Source organism: Chelonoidis abingdonii, chromosome 1 (genome assembly GCF_003597395.2).
Source record: "Chelonoidis abingdonii isolate Lonesome George chromosome 1, CheloAbing_2.0, whole genome shotgun sequence".
NCBI lineage: Eukaryota > Metazoa > Chordata > Testudines > Testudinidae > Chelonoidis > Chelonoidis abingdonii.
Window position 1 is genome coordinate 59,819,533 of NC_133769.1, and position 22,445 is coordinate 59,841,977.

A 22,445-nucleotide genomic window follows, 5' to 3' on the forward strand; every position below is an offset into this window, starting at 1 on the left:
ACAATGCCACTCTTATGGTTAAAGAATGATATAATATAGATGTCTATATAGCTATCACTATATTTACATATTTTATGCAGGGATCTTAATTTTGACTTCTCTTTGATTTAACATCTGGCACTTATGTCATCTTTTCAGCTCTTGGTGACCCAGCCATTGCATAGCAATGATTTTAGAACTATTGTAATACACTGGGATTTTCAAAGAAGCCTAAGGGAGTTGGGCACTCTACTTCTATTGAATCTCAACATCATCCTTTAGGCATCTTTGAAAACCCCAGTCCCATAGTTGATAACTGGGAACAAACCAAGGTTTGTTCATGTTCAATTATTACGATGTTTCAGGTTTAGGCAGTTTATATGGGAAATAAGATCTTCATTTAGAGCCTTCATAGAGCCTACAGAAGTATTTGTTTCTCCAATAAGGGGAAGCTCTTCCATTTAAAGCATTAGCATGCCTCATTAATGGCAGTGGCTTGAGAGTTTGAAAGTTTCCAGTGGGCTCCATTCATATAAATAGCCACATTTTTTTCATCCTAATCATAACTGCAATGTCAGCCAAGGCTGGAGAGAGGTGATAGAGGTAAGTTTGAAAATCTTTCATGCAAAATCAAACACCATAGATATGATTCTGCAACTTACACTCACTCAAACTGGTCCATCAATAAAGTCAATGAGACTATTCATTTGGACTTCAAGTGAGCAGAGCTTTTAGGTACATACTTAACTTTGAGACAATGAGGCAACTCACATGCTTATAGTTAGGAACATGCTGTAGTGCCTTGCCGGACTTCAGCCTCAGGGAAGAACAGAATTTGGCCTAGCCTTTGTAAGGCACATTGCCATACTAGCATTAGCCCACTAATTCCCAGTATCATAACAATGAAAATAAACTGGCATTTATTTCCTTTGTCCCGAAAAATAAATGCAGTTTACTTTCTTTATGTTTGATTACTTTTTAATATAGATTTTGAAATCATGTTCTGCCCTCCTGGAGGGAAAGCTTTTCAACTAGTTTAATTTTCCAGCCCAACCTGACAAGGTAATCACTCAAATGCTGCCAGTTAATGGAGATGGAAATCTCAATACTTTAGTTATAAGCAATTTCAATGCAGCATCCCCTTTACAAAATGGAATTTATGTAACCAATCCTCCCAGGTGCAACTGCAGACTGACAATTTTTATAATTTCAGAGCTCCTAGTAGGACCGAGTTCTACCTATCCTTCCTGTGGAGGATGATACTTAATGTCACTAAACCTATACGAGGTAGCAAGCACCACAATCTTCAATAATGACTTGCAGTATTTAGCATATTTAGATAGCTGATTCTTTTAGGCTATTCAAATGTCTCTATTTGATTTTAATGGAAACATTTTATCACAGAGTTGAAAAAAAAACAAAGCCTTCTTTTTTCCAATCAGTTAATAGTCTAATACAGCAGTTCTCAAACTTTATCAACCCAAGGACCCTCATTTTGAATTACATTTTTTGCAGACCCCCAAGACAGCTTCTAATTTTCCCCGAGGGTGCTCATCCACCACCCAGCCCCAGGTCCCGCCCCCACTCTACCTCTTCCCCCAAGACCCCACCCCTGGCCTGCCTCTTCCTGCTCTACTCTGCCCCTCCTCTTCTTGCCCCCTCTCCCAAGCATGCCACATCCCCGCTTCTCCCCCTCCCTTCCAGCACCTTCTGTGCACCACTGAACAGCACCATGCACGGGGCACTGGGATGGAGGGGGAGGAGTTGATCAGCAGGGCCGGCAGCCCTGGACATGACTCACAGACCCCCTGGAGTATGCTTGTGGACCCCCAGGGGTCCACGGACCCCAGTTTGAGAACTGCTGGTCTAATATACAGAAAGATCTGAAATTCAACCTGACAGTTCTTTGCTGTTGAATGATGCAGTCCTGTACACCCCCTACTGATCCAAGAATAGAGTTCACTAGTGCTGGTCAGAATTTTCTGTATTGACATTTTTCAATTAAACCTTTTGGCCAAAAAAAAAAAAAAGAGGAAAAAAAATTGATGAAATTTTTGCCAACATCTCCCCTTCTGCTACTCTACCAGTCTTGGGCTTTCTCCAGGAATCTGCAATTTCATACAGCTCGGAATACATGCTAAAATGATTTACTCTGACTCTTCTCAGTCTTTAATATTGCAGTTCTCTATACAGAGTGTTTTTGTATACTTTGCACTGATTGCATGTTGAGGCACATATAAATGTTACAGATATTCTATGACAATCAGATTTCTTCTGTTTTCTGCAGAATTCCCCTTGTCACGCCACAGCCCTTAAAAGCTTGTTCCTAGAACTAGTTAGCATTCCAGAAATAATTAGTGTTAATACTATATTTCACAAAATTTAATTTCTCTTTTATTTGGCTTGTCAGTAGTTAAGAAAGCTGATCAATAGCATTAGATTATACAAAGTTAAAATGAGGAAATGTGTTTTTTACAACACGCTCGTATTTTACACCTTATATCCAGAAAAGAAATGAGCTGTGGTAACCATTGCTTAAACTTTAAGCCAGAATGAAAATGTAGAACACTAAAATGCGAGAATACTGAAGATGGTGGGAAAGTGGAAGACCTGCTTGAGCATCCCGAGAAATAGCAGATTATAGTTTTGTTCAATGCACTATGTGAAATTATTAGGCTGTCTCACTTTCGTTCTAGCTCCCATTAACAGAACACATTCACAAACCCACATTACAAAATCATTGCTACGGATAGCAATAATTGGCACCTTTCTTGGCATTCTCACCAGATGGAAAGATCTGAAGATCTCAACAGACTTCGATATTGAACCACAACACTCCTAACGCCTGTCTACACTGAAAAATTTCTCCATTTGTATCAATGGGTGTCAGCAACAGATGAATCTGAACCAGTGCCAGACATGGTTTAGCTATACTATAGACAATGGCAATCAGTGTTCAGACTCATTTCAGAAACTGGACACACTTAGAGTATGTCTACACTGGGGGTCAATTTAGTGGGTCTAGTGATCGCAGTCTAGTGATCTAGTGATCGCAGTTCCATCAACTCCAGTACACCACCAGAATGAGAAGTGTAAGGTAAGTCAACGGGAGAGTTTCTCACATCAACACAGCATGGGGTAGACACCGCAATAAATCGACCTAAGCTATGTTGACTCCAACTATGTTATTCACGTAGCTGGGGTTGTGTAACTTAGGTCAACTAAACCCATAGTGTAGATTTGTCCTTACACAGGAGCATCTAAGATCAGAAAATGTTCCTTGTTACCTGGAATCAGGAGACTTTATTTTCATTTAAGCCTATGTATTAATATTAAAATGGCCCAAAACTTGGCTAATACAGAGTTCAGGTTGCCCAGTGGTGCCTTGTGCCCTTCCAGCATGTGAACAACTACTAAATTTAAACCACTGAAAACAAATAAATACAAAGTTAAGGTTCATAACACCCCAGAAACATAACCTTATCTCCGCTGCCTCCCCGACCCTGTCCCATTCCTAGCAATAGCCACTGGGAATTGTTCAATAAGTTATGCAATGGTTAAATTATGAGGCGAAGTGGGGGATTCTCCATCTCTTGATGTCTTCAAATCAAGACTGGATGCCTTACTGAAAGATGTTTTTGTTAATCATACTTTATTAGACTCAATACAGGAGTAACTGGACGAAATTCCCTGGCATGTGTAATGAAGGAGGTAAGACTAGATGATCTAATGGTCTCTTCTGACCTTAAAATCTATGATTGTACAATAATTAGATATGAAGTACTTTAAAAGTGTGCCATTGTTTGTACTGTGTTCTACAGATTTGAATTCCAGCATTTATCTGCATGCGCTCCAGCTGCCTTCACTGTGTTAGTGTAGCGAGGGGGGTCCCCTCCCCCACGCTCCTGAGACAGGGCATAGGCTAGGGACCCTGCAGCCCCGGGCAGAGGCCCGGCCGCCTATCCCCGCCCCTAGGAAGGCAAGGGGCGGGACCGGAAGTGCAAGGCCCCCTCGGCCTGTTCCCGCCCCCAGGAAGTCAGGGTGCAGGACAGGAAGTATAAAAACCCGGTCCCAGCCCTCAGTTTAGAAGGAGGCCGCCGGAGAAGGCAGACGTGGGTGCCCGAGCTCCCGCTGGGCCCGGCTTACCCCTCGCTCGTGGTATCCAGAGGGCCCTGGATGACCTCCCCTGGGGCCAGCACCCAGAGCAGCGGGCCGCGCCTTCGGACGCTTGCCCTGCGGAGACTGGATCGACCGCCCGGACCCCGGGTACCCCGAGGACTGGACCGGCCTGCCCGAACCCAGGACGCTGAGGATTGGACGGCCTGCCCAAACCCCAGGACCTGAGGATTGGACTGGACCGCCTGGACCCCGGTACCCCGAGGACTGGACTGACCCCTGCCTGCCGAGCCAGCTGAGGAACCGATGGTACTGGGAACCCTTGGACGACACCAGCAAAGGGCAGGTACCCAGGGAGGGGAGGTTGGAAGCAGCCCGGGGCGGCTGACTACAGTCAGCCGCAGAAGGCCCCGAGCCGTGGTCGTGTGCGTCGGCCGAGGATCCCCACTGACCCTCCGGTCTGTGTGTTTCGGTGGGAACCCTGCTGCTCGCCCGGTCAGTGTGTTTCGGGTCGGGATCCCCACTGACCGCCTTAGCGGCGACCGCCGCTACTAGGGCCCGGGCTGGAACGCAGTGGTGAGTGGAGGGCCTGCGTCCCCCTGCCACCCCTTAAGGGTGCAGACTCCCCCCTCCTTTACTGACTTGATCGCCTCCAATTTGTCCCTCGCTCTGCCCTGCCCAAAGGGCCGGAGCCTCTAGACTGTTTGTCGCTCTGCCCTGCCCAAAGGGCCGGAGCCTCTGACTGTTTGTCGCTCTGCCCTGCCCAAAGGGCCGGAGCCTCTAGACTGTTTGTCGCTCTGCCCTGCCCCAAGGGCCGGAGCCCCTAAACTGTTTGCGCTCTGCCCTGCCCCAAAGGGCCGGAGCCTCTAGACTGTTTGTCGCTCTGCCCTGCCCCAAAGGGCCGGAGCCTCTAGACTGTTTGTCGCTCTGCCCTGCCCCAAAGGGCCGGAGCCTCTAGACCGCTTGTTGCTCTGCCCTGCTTCACAGGGCCAGAGCCCCTAACCTGTTTGTTCGCTGTCCCGCCCTACCTAAGGGCTTGGACTACAGACTCCTTTCGCTCAGCCCCTGCGACCCGGAGCTGAGCCGCGGCCAAGGCCGTTACAGTTAGGTATAGCTGTATTGCGTGGTGGGCAGATTAGCTGGAGCAGTTTGAAAGAATTGCAACTATGATATGAAGAGAGGTGCATGTGGACCTTGAAGGATCAAGTATTCCTCATTTCAGCACAGAAGTTTGTAGGTTGTGCTTGTGGAGGTGCACAAGGGTATCTTCTGGCTATGGGGTTTGCGAACAGTGTGGTGGCAGACATGACAGTAGTCTTCAAGGCTTAGTTAAGGGTTAGAGAAGTCAATGTCTGAGAGGAATCCTCTGGTTAATCTTCTGGTGAAAGAGTGGTGTTATTTAGTGCAAATCTGGGGTGGTTTTGTGGAAAAGGCTTCATATTTAAGAATAGACCATATGTAGGTAGCTCATTTGCTATGCCTGACTAAACCAAAGTTTCACTGTAGCACAGAACATGTTAGACTTTGTACTACAGTACTCATGTGCTCTGCAGCATCTCTGAGGGTAGAGTGTTACTATGTGTTATTGGCATGTTGGGGCATTGCTAAAAGAGGGGAGAGATAAGGTTACATTGCAGAGCTGGCATCTCCTCAATTTTGCATTTCCTGGTTGTTCGAGGTATAAGTTACACACTCTACATTCTAGAAGGGCATGAGGTACCACTGGGCCACCTTACATCTGTGTTAATGAAGTTTTGGGGCATTTCTTTTCATTCATTTAAAAAAAAAATAATTTCTCAACGTCCTTATGTACCACAACCCAGATCTTCCCTTCCACTCCGTCTGGTTCCTTGGCAATGATTATCCTGGCTACAGAATGCACTGGCTGCATGTTGGTTTCTTCACTGCCCCACATCATCCTCTATCTGGCTAGCTGTTCAGCACAGCTCAATTCTCCCTCCTCAGACCTTCTCCCCATGGAAAGATGGGCAGCATGAGCATGGACCCTGCAGGTGGAGGATCTGGGGAGAGGATACAGGAAGAGTAGGGACTAATCTGGAGTAAATATGGTCATTTTTTGAAAGGAGGGACCAATATTGGAGGCACAGATATGGGGTGTTTTGAGGGACAGAAATAAAGCCCCTCCAACAATCCCTCAAAAGGAAGGGGAAAGCCCCTTCCTTTCCACCCCACTCTTCCCTGCACTGTTCCAACACCCTCCCACATATTCAATCACTATTCCAACCCCTTATATTTCCTCCAACTGCTCTGAAACTGTTTCAACTTCTTTGACATTCCACCTGTCTCACCTATTGCTCTGACCACCCCCATAGCCACCTGCTAATCTAAAGCCCCACACCAGCTCCACAGTCCTTCTTACCATTCCATGTCCTTGGTAAGCCTGGAGGGGCCATGAGGAGGTGAGATCTGAGGAGAACATGTGCCAGCTGGAGGCCAGAAGGGACAGGAGAGTGGAGGTAATCTGGGCCTAATATGTGAGGACAGGGCTTCACATATCCATCTGCAGCACGGGAGGCTCAGAGAGCTGTGAAATGTCCCATTCATCTCAATGAGATATTCACAGTTGAATGACAACACCCCTTGGAGATGAATGCAGTTTGAAACAATAGCTCTGAGAGGAGTGAACTGCTCCATTCATCTCACTGGCTTGTTCTCATTCCCATTTAGTATCCCATCTCACACAAAGGGGGGCAGGGAAAGGGGATCAGACCACCCCAGAGAGACAGCCCTACCCCGCAAGGTCCCAGCTCACAACAAGGGAGTGAAGTGACAAGAGAGGTGCTCAAATCCCACAGAGGGGCAGAGCCCCACGCACCCCAGCTCACACATTGTAGGGATCCCTGCTTTCTCATTCTCTCCCTCCCCTCTTTGGGTGAGGCACATCCCCTTCCAGCCTGCAGATGTTGCCCTCAGAGATGGGGCTATGGATGGGAGGCATCACTCCCTATCACCTGGCCTGGCCATCACAACAGGAGTGGGGAAAGGGGTATGTGGCTTCAAACACGAGGGAGAATGTGGGGTTGACAGACACCTCCCATCCCTAACTCCCCTCACTGCCTCCGGCATATACACACACAAGTCCTCCCACCTGGCCTCCCAACCCTTCCCTTCCTCACTCCTAATGCAGACCTCAGTATTATTTTCACAGTACATTTTAATGAATAAAAGAATAAAAGATGAAAATATTAATAAAAGATGAAGTTGTATATATTCCTTAAGAAAACTAATTTCCTTGTATCATTTCTTACTAACAAATGAAGGGGGTGGGATAGCTCAGTGGTTTGAGCACTGGCCTTCTAAACCCAGTGTTTTAATTCTTGAGGGGGCCACTTAGGGATTTGGGGCAAAAATCAGTACTTGGTCCTGCTAGTGGAGGCAGGGGGCTGGACTCAATGACCTTTCAAGGTCCCTTCTAGTTCTAGGAGATAGGCTATCTCCAATTATTAAATTAACAAAAAAATCCTTTTTCTGAAAGTGAAGAACTAGATTCAGATGGTGACATTGCTGATTCATCATTGCTTCCTGAACATTAACAATGATCATCATAGAATATCAGGGTTGGAAGAGATCCCAGGAGGTCATCTAGTCCAACCCCCTGCTAAAAGCAGGGCCAATCCCCAGGCAGATTTTTACCCCAGTTCTCTAAATGGTCTCCTTAAGGATTAAACTCACAACCCTGGGTTTAGCAGGCTGATGCTCAAACTACTGAGCTATTTCCCTGCCCTCTTGTTTGGTATTGTTCTTAGACTATCATTCCTGGTTACATTTCTTTTTACCTCAAGAATTCTAAAATCTGTTTTTGTAAAATGAATGTTATCTAAAAATGGTCTTGTTCTTTTCCGACTCAAGGATTTCAATTATGTTCCATTTTGGGGACACAACACCTTGAAGCCCTACTTATAGACCAGAACCTGAATCTTGTACATGAAGTATTATTTGATTTTTACAACTACAATTATTGCTATATATTACTACAAAGGCATAATAAAAAATATTCAAACATGGTGTTCAAGAAAACCAGTCATGATACTTGAAAATGCTGATGCATTGGCTAAAAGTTGGTATAAGAAACAATGTTCATGATTTATGTTGACTTTAAGAAACAGCTAATAACATACTATACAAAGAATTATAGGGACAAGGTGGGTGAGGTAATATCTTTTATTGGACCAGCTTCTGTTTGTTTCTCTCTCCAACAGAAGTTGGTCCAATAAAAGATATTACCTCACCCACCATGTCTCTCTAATATCCTGAAATGGACACAGAAACCACTAAACTGTATATAAAATTAATATTTTTAAATCACATATTGGTTATTAAGACTGCAAAATCAAGCACTCAAAAGCTAGGAAATGCTAGAATTAAGGTTGCCTGTGCAACCTTAACTCCGTCCCATGATGTGTTATAGTACAGTTACATGATCGCATTTTTTCCACAGGACTCCAGCCTCATTGCTGAGATTAATGGGGGAGCAAATAGACATGATGAAGCACCTGTTGGAGCTGCAGGAAAGCCAACAATAGCACAGACCCCTGCTGCATCCACTGTATAACCGCCTACTCTCCTCCTCATGTTCCATAGCCTCCGCACCCAGACGCCGAAGAACACAGGGTGGGAGGCTCCGAGCACCCAGCCACTCCACTCCAGAGGATGGCCCAAGCAACAGAAGGCTATCATTCAAACAGTTTGATTTTTAGTATGGCTACAATAAGCAATGTGGCGTTGTCCTTCCCTCCTCTCCCAACCCACCTGGGCTACCTTTTCCGTTATCTCATTTTTTTTTTTATTAATAAAGAAAGAATGCATGGTTTCAAAACAATAGTTACTTTATTTCAAAGGGGGGAGGGTAGTTGGCTTACCGAAAATTAAAATCAACAAAGGTGGCAGGTCTGCATCAAGGAGAAACACACACATCCGTCACATCAAAGCTTGGCCAGTCATGAAACTGGTTTTCAAAGCCTCTCGGATGTGCAGTGCGCCTTGCTGTGCTCTTCTAATCGCCCTGGTGTCTGGTGCAAAACAACTGTCTGCCGTTGCTTTCACAGAGGGAAGGGCAACTGACGACATGTGCTCAAAACCACCTGCGACAATATTTTTGTCCCATCAGGCATTGGAAGTTTAACCCAGAATTCCAATGGGCAGTGGAGACTGCGGGCACTGCGGGATAGCTACCCACAGTGCACAGCTCCGTAAGTCGATGCTAGCCATGGTAGTGAGGACACACTCAGCCGACTTAATGCGCTTAGTGTGGACATATGCAATCGACTGTATAAAATAGATTTCTAAAAATCGACGTCTATAAAATCAACCTAATTTCATAGTTTAGCCATACTCTTAGTTACAAATGAATTTTCAGAAATTCATTCATGCTAAGAAACTCTCCAAAAACCACTTGCATAAACAGCTACAACTGCAATCCAACTCAATGGAAGATGCATCTGCTTACAGCAGGCTGCGTTTGGCCCTAGCAATGAAAATCTGCTGTTCTCAAACCATCTAAATCATTTCACTGAATGGATCATGGATAAGGTTCTCATTTTTCACATATTGTGTGAGGAGCAACTGCTAAATATAACAGGCTCTAACTAGACTGTGTGTTGGGGAGATCCACAGAGATCAGGATTTCTTCTCTCCCTTACAGACTGTAGAGTAGAGCAACTCTGACACCAATATTAAAGCCTCAGGCCGGCAGTATTCCCCATAGCTTCTGCACTGTCTTTTCAACTGGGAAATAGATGGTGGATCCATATAGTTACAGATCCAGGACGTCAGCATCTACCTAACCTGCAAAGATTGTGTGTGCTATGTCCCAGCATCATTCTCTACCTACATAAAAAAGCTATATGGGTTCTTTTGCAGCCAATCTCTGCAAGGCCATGGAGTGGGGAGCAGGACTTGCTTCTGGGTGACTTAAAGCTCTACTCAAGACAATAGGTCACAAAATGCTGCACTAGTCTTAGAGAAAACATTAAACTGAGGTCTTTGTGAAATAGAATTGTAGTCTAATCCTGCAGATTTTTATGCACATTATTAATTTTACATGTGATTAGTGCCACTAAAGTCAATGGGACTACTCTTTAAAATAAAATTATATGCATTATTCTTTGCAAAGTTGGGCCAAAAGAATCAACCCCAAAGTCCTTACAATCTAAGGGCCATAATCCTACAAGCATTTATGCATTACTTATGTGACTGGCTCCACTGAAAGTTAAGTGTTTTTTAAATGTTTGCAGAATCAGGGCCTTCATGAGAAAGGCATAGATGGATGGAAGGAGAGAGGGAAGCAACATGAAAGCAGAATGATATTTGGCACATATCTTGCTACAGCAAGTTTTTATTAGAATTTTATGAGCATGTTAAAATTTGAACTATAGAAACTGCCTCTATCTGCCTCTATCTGGTAAGTGGGGCATTGGTTTAAAATCAGTGGGACTGTTAAAATGGGAAGTTTTTACACAATGTGAGTAAAGGTATTAGAATCTGGTCCATACTGTCTACTTACTATATTGGGGGGGAGGGAGGAGCTAGTGGCAAAATAAAGTCCCCACCAAAAGCTACATTAAAATGTGTACCAACTAAAAGCTATTCTAACGTGTGATTTTTAGGTTATCTTAGTATCTGAATAATGAAAAGAGAACAGATTTTTGCAGTGGAAGTATTGCATCAAATTCAAGAATTTAGCCATATTAATTTATAACTGACACTGATCAGGGATTTTAAAAAAATTCTTAATTTGAGAGATAATTATTTTAGCTGAGTAATATTCTGAAAATTAAATTTGCTGCATTTAATGGGCCCATCACTTTGAAAACATGTGAATTAATACATTCTTCGTGCAGTAATCCACTGCACTTAATACAGCTGAGCATCTTCACAATGGGTTACCTTCACAGTAGGCATTGTCCTCTCGAAGGGCTCTGAAACCATCTCGGCAGCTACACACAGCCCTGTCCTCTAGGTTTCTGCAGACAGAATGCTCCATGCAGTTATGTCCTTCTGAACAAAAGTTATGGCCTGTATGAAAACAAAAGTGATTGTTAAAAATAGGCTTGAAAGGATTTGATTTGTACCAGTGTCAGTGACCACTGATTTCACCATACATGCCCAAACTGATGAAAAAATATTTCCATCCAAAATCATCAAAATTTACAGGCAGGCAAAGAAAGAAAAATGAAGCTTGAGAACTTAGAATCCTACCTTAATGAGTATAAAACGGGAGACAGTGGAGCTGGAGCAGAGCTCCACTTAGGTAGCTTTAAGTTTTTTAATTTAGATGTCTGCCATTAAATATTTATTGTCACACAAACATACACCACCCACCCCAGAATTTCACACAACTGTTAAAATTTAAAATGAAGAACTAACTAAATGCTTAAAAATAAACATCTACATAATCCGTCAAAATTATAAAAAAAAAAGTATGATTTTCAAGCCTACTTAAAAAGAATCCAAAGATAAAACATCTTCTCTGTTGAATATATTCCAGTGTTTTCTCAGTTAGGCTGCAGAATCCTATTCAGGAAACTATTTTTCTTAGGAGACACACAATTTACCTTGATATTAGGCGTCCAGCATCTCTGGGGAGTTGTATAGGCTACAGAGCTTGTCATCTCTTGGCCTGAAGTTCAACTCCAGGTCAGTGATGAAAAGAAGCTAATATCATCTGATGTCTGTTAGGTAGCATATTTAAATCCCTTTACCTTCTTTTTGTCAATGGTTATTTTTAGAGGATCTTCAACTTTCTTCTTCATTTTTCTTATTAAAGTTGGAATTTATAGAAGTTGCTCAGTAACTCAGTAGCCCATTTACTAATGGGATTGCTTTCCTCCAAGCACTTATTGTTCCCTAAGTATATTTGTAAAACCCATTCATATTCCCTGAAAGCTTTGGCTAACATTAACTTAGTTTGCTTTTTTGTTGCCCTTATCTTTTTCCTTCAAGCCCTAACTGACTGAATAGTCTTGTAAAAGTGCTACCTCTTGATATTTCAATAACATTTCCTTTTTAATCTTATTGTTAGTAGCTCCTCTTGAAGTCACATTGGCTCCTTGTTTCTTGCATTCCTCTTTTTAAGAGAGATTTTTAATGTATTTTTAATAAGAGCCTCTAGCTTTCTCCCAAATAGTGAATTTTAAATGAGTCTTCCCATTCACTCAGTAGATTTCTTAATTCCTCAAATTTGCTTTCCTGAAATATAACTGTATTGCTATTGTTGGTGAGTCTGTTCTTTACTGTGATGAATTCAAACAGGTTATGGGTGATTTTAAGCTTCCATATAATTCTCATATAATATAATAATATTTTGTAAGTTGGGCTGCACCACCTTTTCACCTTTTTTTAGTGTTGTCAAGAGATTAAAAAAATTAATCATGATTAATCGCACTGTTAAAGAATAATACAATACCACTTATTTAAATATTTTGGATGTTTTCTACGTTTCAAATATATTGATTTCAATTACCACACAGAATACAAAGTGCGCAGTGCTCATTTTATATTATTATTTTTATTACAAATATTTGCACTGTAAAAAACAAAAGAAATAGTATTTTTCAATTCACTTAATACAAATACTGTAGTGCAATCTCTTTATCATGAAAGTTGAACATACAGATGTAGAATTGTGTACAAAAAATAACTGCATTCAAAAATAAAACAATGTAAAATTTTAGAGCCTACAAGTCCACTCAGCCCTACTTCTTGTTTAGCCAATCGCTCAGACAAACAAGTGTGTTTACATTTGCAGGAGATAAGCTGCCTGCTTCTTGTTTACAATGTCAGTGAAAGTGACAACAGCTGTTTGCATGGCACTGTTGTAGCCAACGCTGCAAGATATTTACATGCCAGATGTGCTAAAGATTCATATGTCCCTTCATGCTTCAATCACCATTCCAGAGGACATGCGTCCGTGCTGATAATGGGTTCTGCTCAATAACGATCCAAAGTAGTGCAGACTGATGCATGTTCATTTTCATCATCTGAGTCAAATGCCACCAGCAGAAGGTTAATTTCTGTAGTTTCTGCATCAGAATGTTGCTCTTTTAAGACTTCTGAAAGCATGCCTCACACCTCATCCCTCTCAGATTTTGGAAGGCACTTCAGATTCTTAAACCTTGGGTCAAGTGCTGCAGCTATCTTTAGAAATCTCACATTGGCACCTTCTTTGTATTTTGTCAAATCTGCAGTGAAAGTGTTCTTAAAATGAACATGTACTGGGTCATCATCTGAGATTGCTATAACATGAAATATATGGCAGAAGGCACGTAGGCAGATCAGGAGACATACAATTCTCCCCTGAGAAGTTCAGTCACTAGCGTAATTAACATATTTTTTTTTAAATGAGCATCATCAGCATGGAAGCATGTCCTCTGGAATGGTGGCCAAAGCATGAAGGGGCATACGAACGTTTAGCATATCTGGCACGTAAATACCTTGCAATGCCAGCTACAAAAGTCCCATGCAAACGCCTGTTCTCACTTTCAGGTGACATTGTAAATAAGAAGGAGGCAGAATTATGTAAACAAATATAAATGTAAATGTAAACAAACTTGTTTGTCTTAGCGATTGGCTGAATAAGAAATAGGACTGAGTGGACTTGTAGGCTCTAAAGTTTTACATTGTTTCATTTTTGAGTGCAGTTATGTAACCAAAAAACAAAACAACAACAAAAAATCTACATTTGTAAGCTGAACTTTCATGATAAAGAGGATGCACTTCAGTACTTGTATGAGATGAACTGAAAAATAGTATTTTTTTATCATTTTTACAGTGCAAATATTTGTAATAAAAATATGTGAGCACTGTACATTTTGTAGTCTGTGTTGTAACTGAAATCAATATATTTGTAAATGTACAAAAGCATCCAAAATATTTAATACATTTCAATTGGTAGTCTATTGTTTAACAGTGCAATTAAAAGTACAATTAATCACAATTAATTTTTTGAGTTAATCGCGTGAGTTAATGGCGATTAATTGACAGCATTACTTTTTATTATTATTTTCAGTGATTTAATTTCTCTAGACTTGTTAAAAAAATCAGTATTAGGATTAGCCAAACAGTAATCTTTCACTATTCTTTTTTCAGTCCCTGCTTCCTTGCACAAGGCTTCCATAGTACAATGAACAGAACTGATCACGGTTCAGGAGGAATCTAGTTTGGTGTGACAGGAATGGCTAAGTAGTGCAAGCTGGGGTGAGACTGCCACCAGGAGAAACCTATATTCATGATCAATAAAGATCTCTTTCCCTACAACTCCACTTGCCTGCTGCGTCATTTCTTGTTAATGAAACATCTCCCATCTTTTCAGTAATGTTTATGTTTGCATTTAAAATAGAAAAAAAATTAGAATCTGCTTGGAGGGCATAGTCAGAGGTGTGGGGAGTCATTGCTGTTTTGGCCTCTGGAGATGGGGGTGTCTCTGCATGCATGAGCCCAGTCTGAGGGTGTAAGAGCCAGGCAGACCAGGGTCAGAGGAGCAAAAAAAATCAACAGTACCATGGTAACTGAGATTCACACTTTTTTTAAAGTACTACAATATAATACCCTCCACGGCATGGTTTGTTGTGTAGTGTACATGCATTTCACAACTTCCCATTTATTTTAATTTTTTTAAACTACCACACTGCTATTATGTGAAACAGGAAATTCAGGAGCAAAAATCCCAACATTTTAAACAACATTAAGGGCCATTCGTTGCTCTCAGCACATCTCACAACTCCCATTGATACTGGTGGAGTGCTGTGCACATCAAGACCAGTATTTGGCTCTAGAGCTGACAAACGGCAGAGGCCACTCTTTGTCCTATTTTTTTTTCTCCTTCACAGAAGCCTGAAATAAGGACAAACTGTCAGCCTTTAGTTTTGAATGTCCTGGCTTTTATCAGTTTGTATCAGAAACTTAGCATTACAGAACAGTAAGTGCACAGTCTTCCACTGATCGATAGATCTCCACAAACTACAAACCAATATAGGAAAATATGTGCTGCAGATTAAAACTGTATCAAAGTATGATTTTAAGAATAAGATCCATAGCTCATGAGAGACAAGGCTAGGATGATCCATTCAGGATTGAAAATGTTCAGAAACAAGCATTAAATCCATCAACTATTAGATTTATTGAGCTTGTATCCAGGCTCAATGAGTGCAGAGTTGTTTTTTTTTTTTTAAGATTTACTGTAAGTTTTTACCAGGAAAAAAAATACCCTTTTATTGTGATTAGACCTCAAGACCTCAGCACACTTCTGTTAAGTTCTTTTCTTCCATTTTAGACTTCTCTTTTCTGGATGTCATTAATTATATTGTTTGTGTCTGTGTAGCATGTATGACTTGCATGTCTCCAGTATTCCCCAAATCAATGTATATCTAAGCCAAACCAAAGAGTATGATGGCTTGTTTCCTGCCAGAACTCAGTTTATCACAGTTTAACTATTGGAGAAATAGGAATAGACTTTCTGCTTTGAAGATGCAGCTGCTCACAGCTGGGAGGATACCAATATTACCCTGTACTATAACAGTATGGCACAGAGCCCTGGCTAGTTCTTTATACAGGGCCACTCGGGGGGAGCGGCAAGTGGGGTAATTTACCTCAGGCCCTGGGCCCTGCAGGGGCCCTGCAAGCCCTGGCCCAGCGGCAGTCTGTGTCTTTGGTGGCAATTTGGCAGCGGGAAGCCCTTCAGTCGTTACGGGTCTTTGGTGGCATTTCAGCGGTGGGGGGCCCTTCAGTGCTGCCGAAGATGCGGAGTGACTGAAGGGCCCCCCGCCGCTGAAATGCCGGACCATCGCTGAGTGAGTACAAGCGCCGCAGCTACCCCATTTTGCCCCAGGCCCCCTGAATCCTCTGGGCGGCCCTGTCCTTACATCTCTATCCTTGCACTGTATGTCCAGGCACATTCCATCTGTTTGGTCTATGTGTAAAAATGTAAGAAGTGCAGTACAATATAGTTCCCAAAGCTTTTGATTCTATATTCAGAAGGCAATCTAAAAGTGCTATGAGGGGGAAATGATACAAATTTACTCTAATTTTCTATAGATCTGAAAAGCACATGTCCACTGCAGAAGGGCCTTTAGGGATGTGTGTGTGCACGCGCATGCATAAATGAAGCACTTTAAAATGGTGACATCAATCATGTATAATCCCTTAGGATTTCTCTTTTGTATGAAATACAGGAATGCTGCCAGCCACATTCAACAAAATTTACATTATTACACCTCATTCAAACAAGTTTTCAGACTCTTCGATGTGTACATTATCCATTCAGTTTTATAGTATCTCCAGTAATGAAAAGATGTTTTACTCCAAAACTATAAAAAAATAATAAAATGATAAATACTGCACATTACATTGAGCACAGGCAGATCCTGCTATTTTCTTACCTTTACAAACTTTGCAGCAACTGTGAGACAAGGAGATTTGTTGAGAATCTGGGCAGTTCAAGGTTGGGCAGTCCGATTTTGTAGTGCGCTGCATTTTGTGGTCCTATTAAATTAAGGTAATTATTCAATACTGGAGATAACAAATGCAGCTGAATAATGCCTCTATTTTATTTATGCATTTAGATTTATAACAGACAGACAGCAAAAGGTGCCAATCTCAAACTCCAGGTACCTTTGACAATTTGAAATCACAACTAAACTTAACAAAACCAGCAGACGTCTCCACTATATAGCAGAAACCACATCTGTTTAGTAAATGAAAAATAAGAAAACATTCCTCATCCTTCCTCAAAATTATCCTCACGCAGCTTCCCTGTCCTCATAAGCTTCTCCAGAAATCATGCCTAGAAGGTCAACAAATTAATTCTCTTACAGACTGCAGGGGATCACAGCCAAGGGGACTGCACAAATAATGCCATGCTAGCAGCTTCCTTTCTTTTACCTTAAGGGATCTCTAGCCTGAGCACCCTGTCTGATCTCAGCTGTGGCCATATGGCTCAAGGGAGAGGCAGTGGTATCGCATGAGGAGAGTGTTTCTCAAATAGACTGGTGCCAGGCCATTTAGCACTTCAGACGTCAAAATCAGTACATTAAATCCCGCCTGTATATCCACAGGCAGCCAGTGGAGATCAGAGAGAATAAATGTACTATGCTCATGGGTAAGATACCTGGTTTAACAAGCAGGCTGCTATATTGTGCTCCAGCTTTAGTTTCCAAATGGCCCCAAGTAGAGTGCATTACAATGGTGTAGTCTTGGAGACACAAAGGCACAAATCACAGCAGCACAACACCTTACTGAAAAGCATTCAGAATTTTTCTTAGAATATAAAGCTCTGTGTGTGAATAGTGCCTAATACATTGCATATACTATTGTTATATAGTTGGTGTTTAATTTGAAATTATTTTCCTAGGACAAAAATGAGGATGAGAAAATAACTCATCAGAAACCACTGCTCAGTCTTCACTGACTGATCTTCCCAGACTCCATGGCACGTAACCAAAATGAAACCTGAACCTGTAACAAACTAAACTAGACCTTGAATGATAAAGTATATCACACAAAACACTCAAAGACCACCTAAAAGTGAACACATTTATGTAACTGTGCGTGCTGAGGATTGGCCTTTATAACAATGTGCTCTATTGCTAAATGTGACTGAAATGTTGCAGAGCTTCTTTGTTTTTTCAGATTTGAATGGGAAAATGTGCTTGACTGCAGCAACCAAGAAAAAAAAAGTGATTTTCCATGTTTATGCACAACAAAATCCAGAAGAATAAACTCCCTAAACTGCCCTGCAGGGTCGGCTCTAGACATTTCGCCGCCCCAAGCACGGCAGCATGCCGCGAGGGTGCGCTATGCCTGTCGCCGGTCCCGCAGCTTCGGTGGACCTCCCGCAGGTGTGCCTATGGAGGGTACATAGGTTCCGTGGTCCGCTGGTCCTGTGGCTTCAGTAGATCTCCCACAGGCGTGCCTGCGGAGGGTCCACTGGTCCTGAGGCTCCACCGAAGCTGCAGGACCAGTGGACCCTCCGCAGGCACGTCTGCGGGAGGTCCACTGGAGCTGCCTGCCACCCTCCTGGCGACTGGCAGAGTGCCCCCTGTGGTATGCCGCCCCAAACACGCGCTTGGCGTGCTGGGGCCTTGAGCCGCCCCTGATGCCCTGATAACATCAACACGGGCCTACAAGCAAAAAATCTGAACCTATGCCATCACTCTCAAGTCTCTCTTGAGTAGAGGTCTTTAACTAGATTGTATTATATGTAGAAATATGTAGGTAATAAAATAGCATCTGCCTATGGGTCCCCATTTTATCTACACATCTGACAGTATGTAGATTTGTTGCTCTGAGATGTCATTCCTAGTGTTGCTTTCCTGGCAGCAATAAGTATTTCAGTGCTTGAGATTCAGAATGTTTATCACCAAAGTTGCCATACAACATTTCTAAGAGCACAGGGAGAGACAAGTAAGTGTACCCACTACCAATAGGCAGCTAGAGTCAAACCAGGTGTGCTGGCTCACTGTTCACTAATAGGACCTCATAATTTCTAACTGCAATAAATACAAGGCAGCACCAGGCAGACTTTGATGATTGTTATTCATATATAGATTGATCACCAATAGGAATTGTGTTGAAAATAGCAATTTACAGTCCTTAAAACTGTAAGGCAGATTAAGCTATATTTCCAGAATTACTTCAGACCTTATTTCTCTAGCAGCTGGTTTTGCACCCTCCCCCAGCCCCTTGATTTCAATGTGACTAGTAGTGAGATAAGGAACTACTCACACATGTTTAAGTCCATCAGCATGTATCCCTTCACCTATAGACCTGATTTCTAAAATAGATTTATTGACAAATTATAATCACCGGTTCATAAAACTATAGTAAACTCGCACAGAAAGCAACTCTGGCACAATACCCTGCTGGAGGAGGTGACAGTGAGGTCCAAGGGCAGATGCACTCTTTCCAATAGAGGGAAAAAGGGTCTGGTAGATTCAGGGGAAGCACCAGCCATGGCACTGAGGCTGAAGCATTATTATCTGCCACATTTACCTGACATCCACAGCTTTAAGGAGCTGGAGTTGAAAGAGCCTTTGCTCCCATTAGGTTTGACAGCACAGTTTCTTCCAACTCAGACCTTGTGGAATGTATACTCTCTTGCTCTGAGACAACATTACAATAAGCAGACAGGTCTTGCCTCTCTTTCCCCCACTAGAAATGCACACACAATTCATCAGCTCCACCCTGAAGCATGCATTTCCCTAGCCGATAGCAACCGCCACACCTATGGAAGTAGAGTAGCATTCCACCTCGGTATCCCTTTGTGCACTTTCCACATGTAGATGCACACTGTAGCATTTTGCCCTTAAATTGCATGTCTGCTCTGAAAAGTGATTGAGTTAAAATGATATTGTAAGGCTCAATGTTTAGTTTGTCTGACTCAATATCCAGTATTCTCCATTTACGAGTAGAATGATAGATTACCAAACTGCCAACCCTCTAAACACAACCTGAGTAGTAAATAACTCGATAGTATTCATCACCATACAAATTTTGAACTTGCACCGGCTTAATACCGAATTTCTCCTTCAACTTTAGATAGTACAGGCCTATAGAGTAAGCGTCCCCTGTTGTTTCGGCATTCTGTGAAGCATCTGGTTTTGTGTCTGGGCAAAAACAGATCGAGCCCAAACCACTCAGTCCTTTGGAGCTGTCGGTGTTCAAAACCTCTAAGTGCTCTGAAGAATCATCGCTCAGCTGCTGAAAAATTGACAGTAAGAAATGTGTGTAAGGCATCTTTGTACTTTTTCATAACATGATTTTAAAACCTTTTACACTGTGTATCAAGAGGTCCTGTCCGCGGGCAGCTTTTAAAAACAACAAACAACAACAATTGAAATATGTCTCTGGGCAGGCTTGATCCAAAAGGCTCTAGCCAACTGAGCACCAGTTCCTGCCAAACCACCCCTTTGAACGTTCTTACATACAACACACCTGTGCCTTGTCTCTGTACAGACCTTCGTTTGATTCGTTTGGGTTCTCCTGGCCAGGGGCCGGAGTCTCAAACAAATCATGGCCCAGTGGTCTGGCCTTGTGTTTCTCCACCGCGTTGTTTGTGCGGGTGCAGGCCTCATTAGCTATCCCTGTCTCCCCGCTCCCATGACCTGTCTCAAACACTGTTTGCCACAACAGTGTGTTTGTTTCTTCAGGGCCCATAGCAGCAACCGTATAATGTCCCTTCATAAGAAGCTTGACAGCCGGTGTTGGCCAGGGTCTTCGAAGTGCAGCCATCTTTAATCATCAGATCCATTTAAAAAGAAGCTCCTCCTTACAACGACAGCCCTTACTCCTTGTTAATGATAAGGTATTGAGTCTGTATATCCCAAGGACTTGGTGGGAGGGAAAGGTAGATTTCCTCTTTGTGTTAGGTTCACGGAGAGCTTGGATCTGGATTGCCTCTGGGGAAGAGGGAAAGGGGGAGGAAAAACCTGCTCGGTGTGTTTATCTCTCTCTCTCCGGGATACCCAGGGAGGTGGAAAGAAGGGAGGAGAAACCTGATTTCTCTGTGTTGTGTTTCATGGAGTTTGAAGCACAGTGATCTTCTAGGGGATCTGGGTCTTTGGGGTCCCCAGGGAAGGTTGTGGGGAGACCAGAGTTCATCAAACACTCAGAGTTTTGATTGGTGGCAGCATATCAGATCTAAGATGGTAATTAAGCTTAGAGGATTCATGCTGGTACCCGTATTTTAGACGCTAAGTTTCAAATTTGGGAATTATACCATGACAGCCCTAAACTATTGGCAAAGAGTACCATCCGCCATCCCTCCCTAAGCAGAAACAATGGACCATATCTCTTGATACACAGTGTAAAAGGTTTTAAAAACATGTTATGAAAAAGTATAAAGATGTCTTACACTCATTTCTTACTGTCAATTTTTCAGCAGCTGAGCGATGGTTCTTCAGAGGACTTGGAGGTTTTGAACAACGACAGCTCCGAAGGACCGAGTGGTTTGGACCCGATCTGTTTTTGCCCAGACACAAAACCAGATGCTTCACAGAATGCCGAAATAACAGGGGACGCTTACTCTATAGGCCTGTACTACCTAAAGTTGAAGGAGAAATTCGGTATTAAGCAGGTGTGAGTTCACAACCGTAGAACAGCGACAGGTGCAATTGTGCAAGCGGCTGTGCATGGAATCATCAAGCACTGCCTGAGATAAAAACAAAATGAGGATTGTCCTGGGTGCGCCATAGATTCCCCCGATCAGAGGCATCATGCCTGCATGTACTGGTCTTTAGATGATGTGAATTGTAAAATTAAAGAAATTAGCGGTAGTTTGTGTATGGAGAGTGTATTAAATATCATCATCACACTGGGATATGCACTGCAGTGCCTCTGTTTAACCCAGGAACATTTAGCTCTAGGGACAGAAATGGTGGACAAAGTGACAGAGGCTGAGAACCCCAATAGCGTTTTAGATGAAATCATCAAACCAACAGATAAACGCTTAATGCAAAATGTTGAATATCTTCTTCATTCAGCAAATTACAAAATCTTGCTCAGAAAAAACACTAACAGTTAGAGCATGTTTTGGGAACACGCATGTAAAAAAGTTAAACACTGGAATAAATTGCCTAGGGAGGTTGTGGAATCTCCATCTCTGGAGATATTTAAGAGTAGGTTAGATAAATGTCTATCAGGGATGGTCTAGACAGTATTTGGTCCTGCCATGAGGGCAGGGGACTGGACTCGATGACCTCTCGAGGTCTCTTCCAGTCCTAGAGTCTATGAATCTATGAATCTATGAAAACAGGCCGAGTTGTAAAACAAAATGTCAGTTAAAAATAACTGTGTAAAGCGTGTTTTTATGGAGTTCCAGGGATGTGGGGTTTGTCAAAAGGAACAACAACAAAAGGTATATGAATGGCCTGTTCCTCTAACAAAGGCCCAACCACCTCACCCAGCCCTGGTGTTTGTGCACGAAGGTTATAGGCTCTCTATGGACCATTGCAAAGCAGCCCCAGAACCCCTCTTAAATCATACCATCTTCCGCTTCGGCTGTATCTTTTCATTTTCCACTCCAAGACCCTCTGCATTAGGACTTAATCATAGCCCCTCTGATTTCAACAATGTCTCAGGTCTCTCATCTACTGTTTCATATTATTTAATGCTGTACATCACCTAGGGTTACAGTTTGCATAAAAGTGTTTTATAAAAACCAAACAAAATCTATTCTCTAGGGCCTTAGACAAGGTAATAATCGACAATATTGTAACTATTGCTTTGCAGTCCTTGCTACACAGTATCTTTTAGCTTGTTTTTTTAATATTTCTGATAGGCCGTAAGATGGGGGGAAATAATACCTCATAAAGTGGAAAAGTGCTTTCAAAAATTAA

At 42.5% G+C, this 22,445-nt stretch overlaps 1 protein-coding gene across 1 annotated transcript in view; it reads right to left on the minus strand.

Annotated features, from left to right (window-relative positions):
* The window catches only part of NELL2 (neural EGFL like 2), a 229,530-nt gene that overhangs the window by 111,219 nt on the left and 95,866 nt on the right, over window positions 1–22,445 (minus strand). The window contains exons 11-12 of the mRNA XM_032775057.2: window positions 16,491–16,593; window positions 11,002–11,130 (exon numbers count right to left, since the gene is read on the minus strand). Coding sequence (XP_032630948.1) covers window positions 11,002–11,130; window positions 16,491–16,593 — 232 coding nt within the window. The remainder of the gene's footprint in view (window positions 1–11,001; window positions 11,131–16,490; window positions 16,594–22,445) is intronic.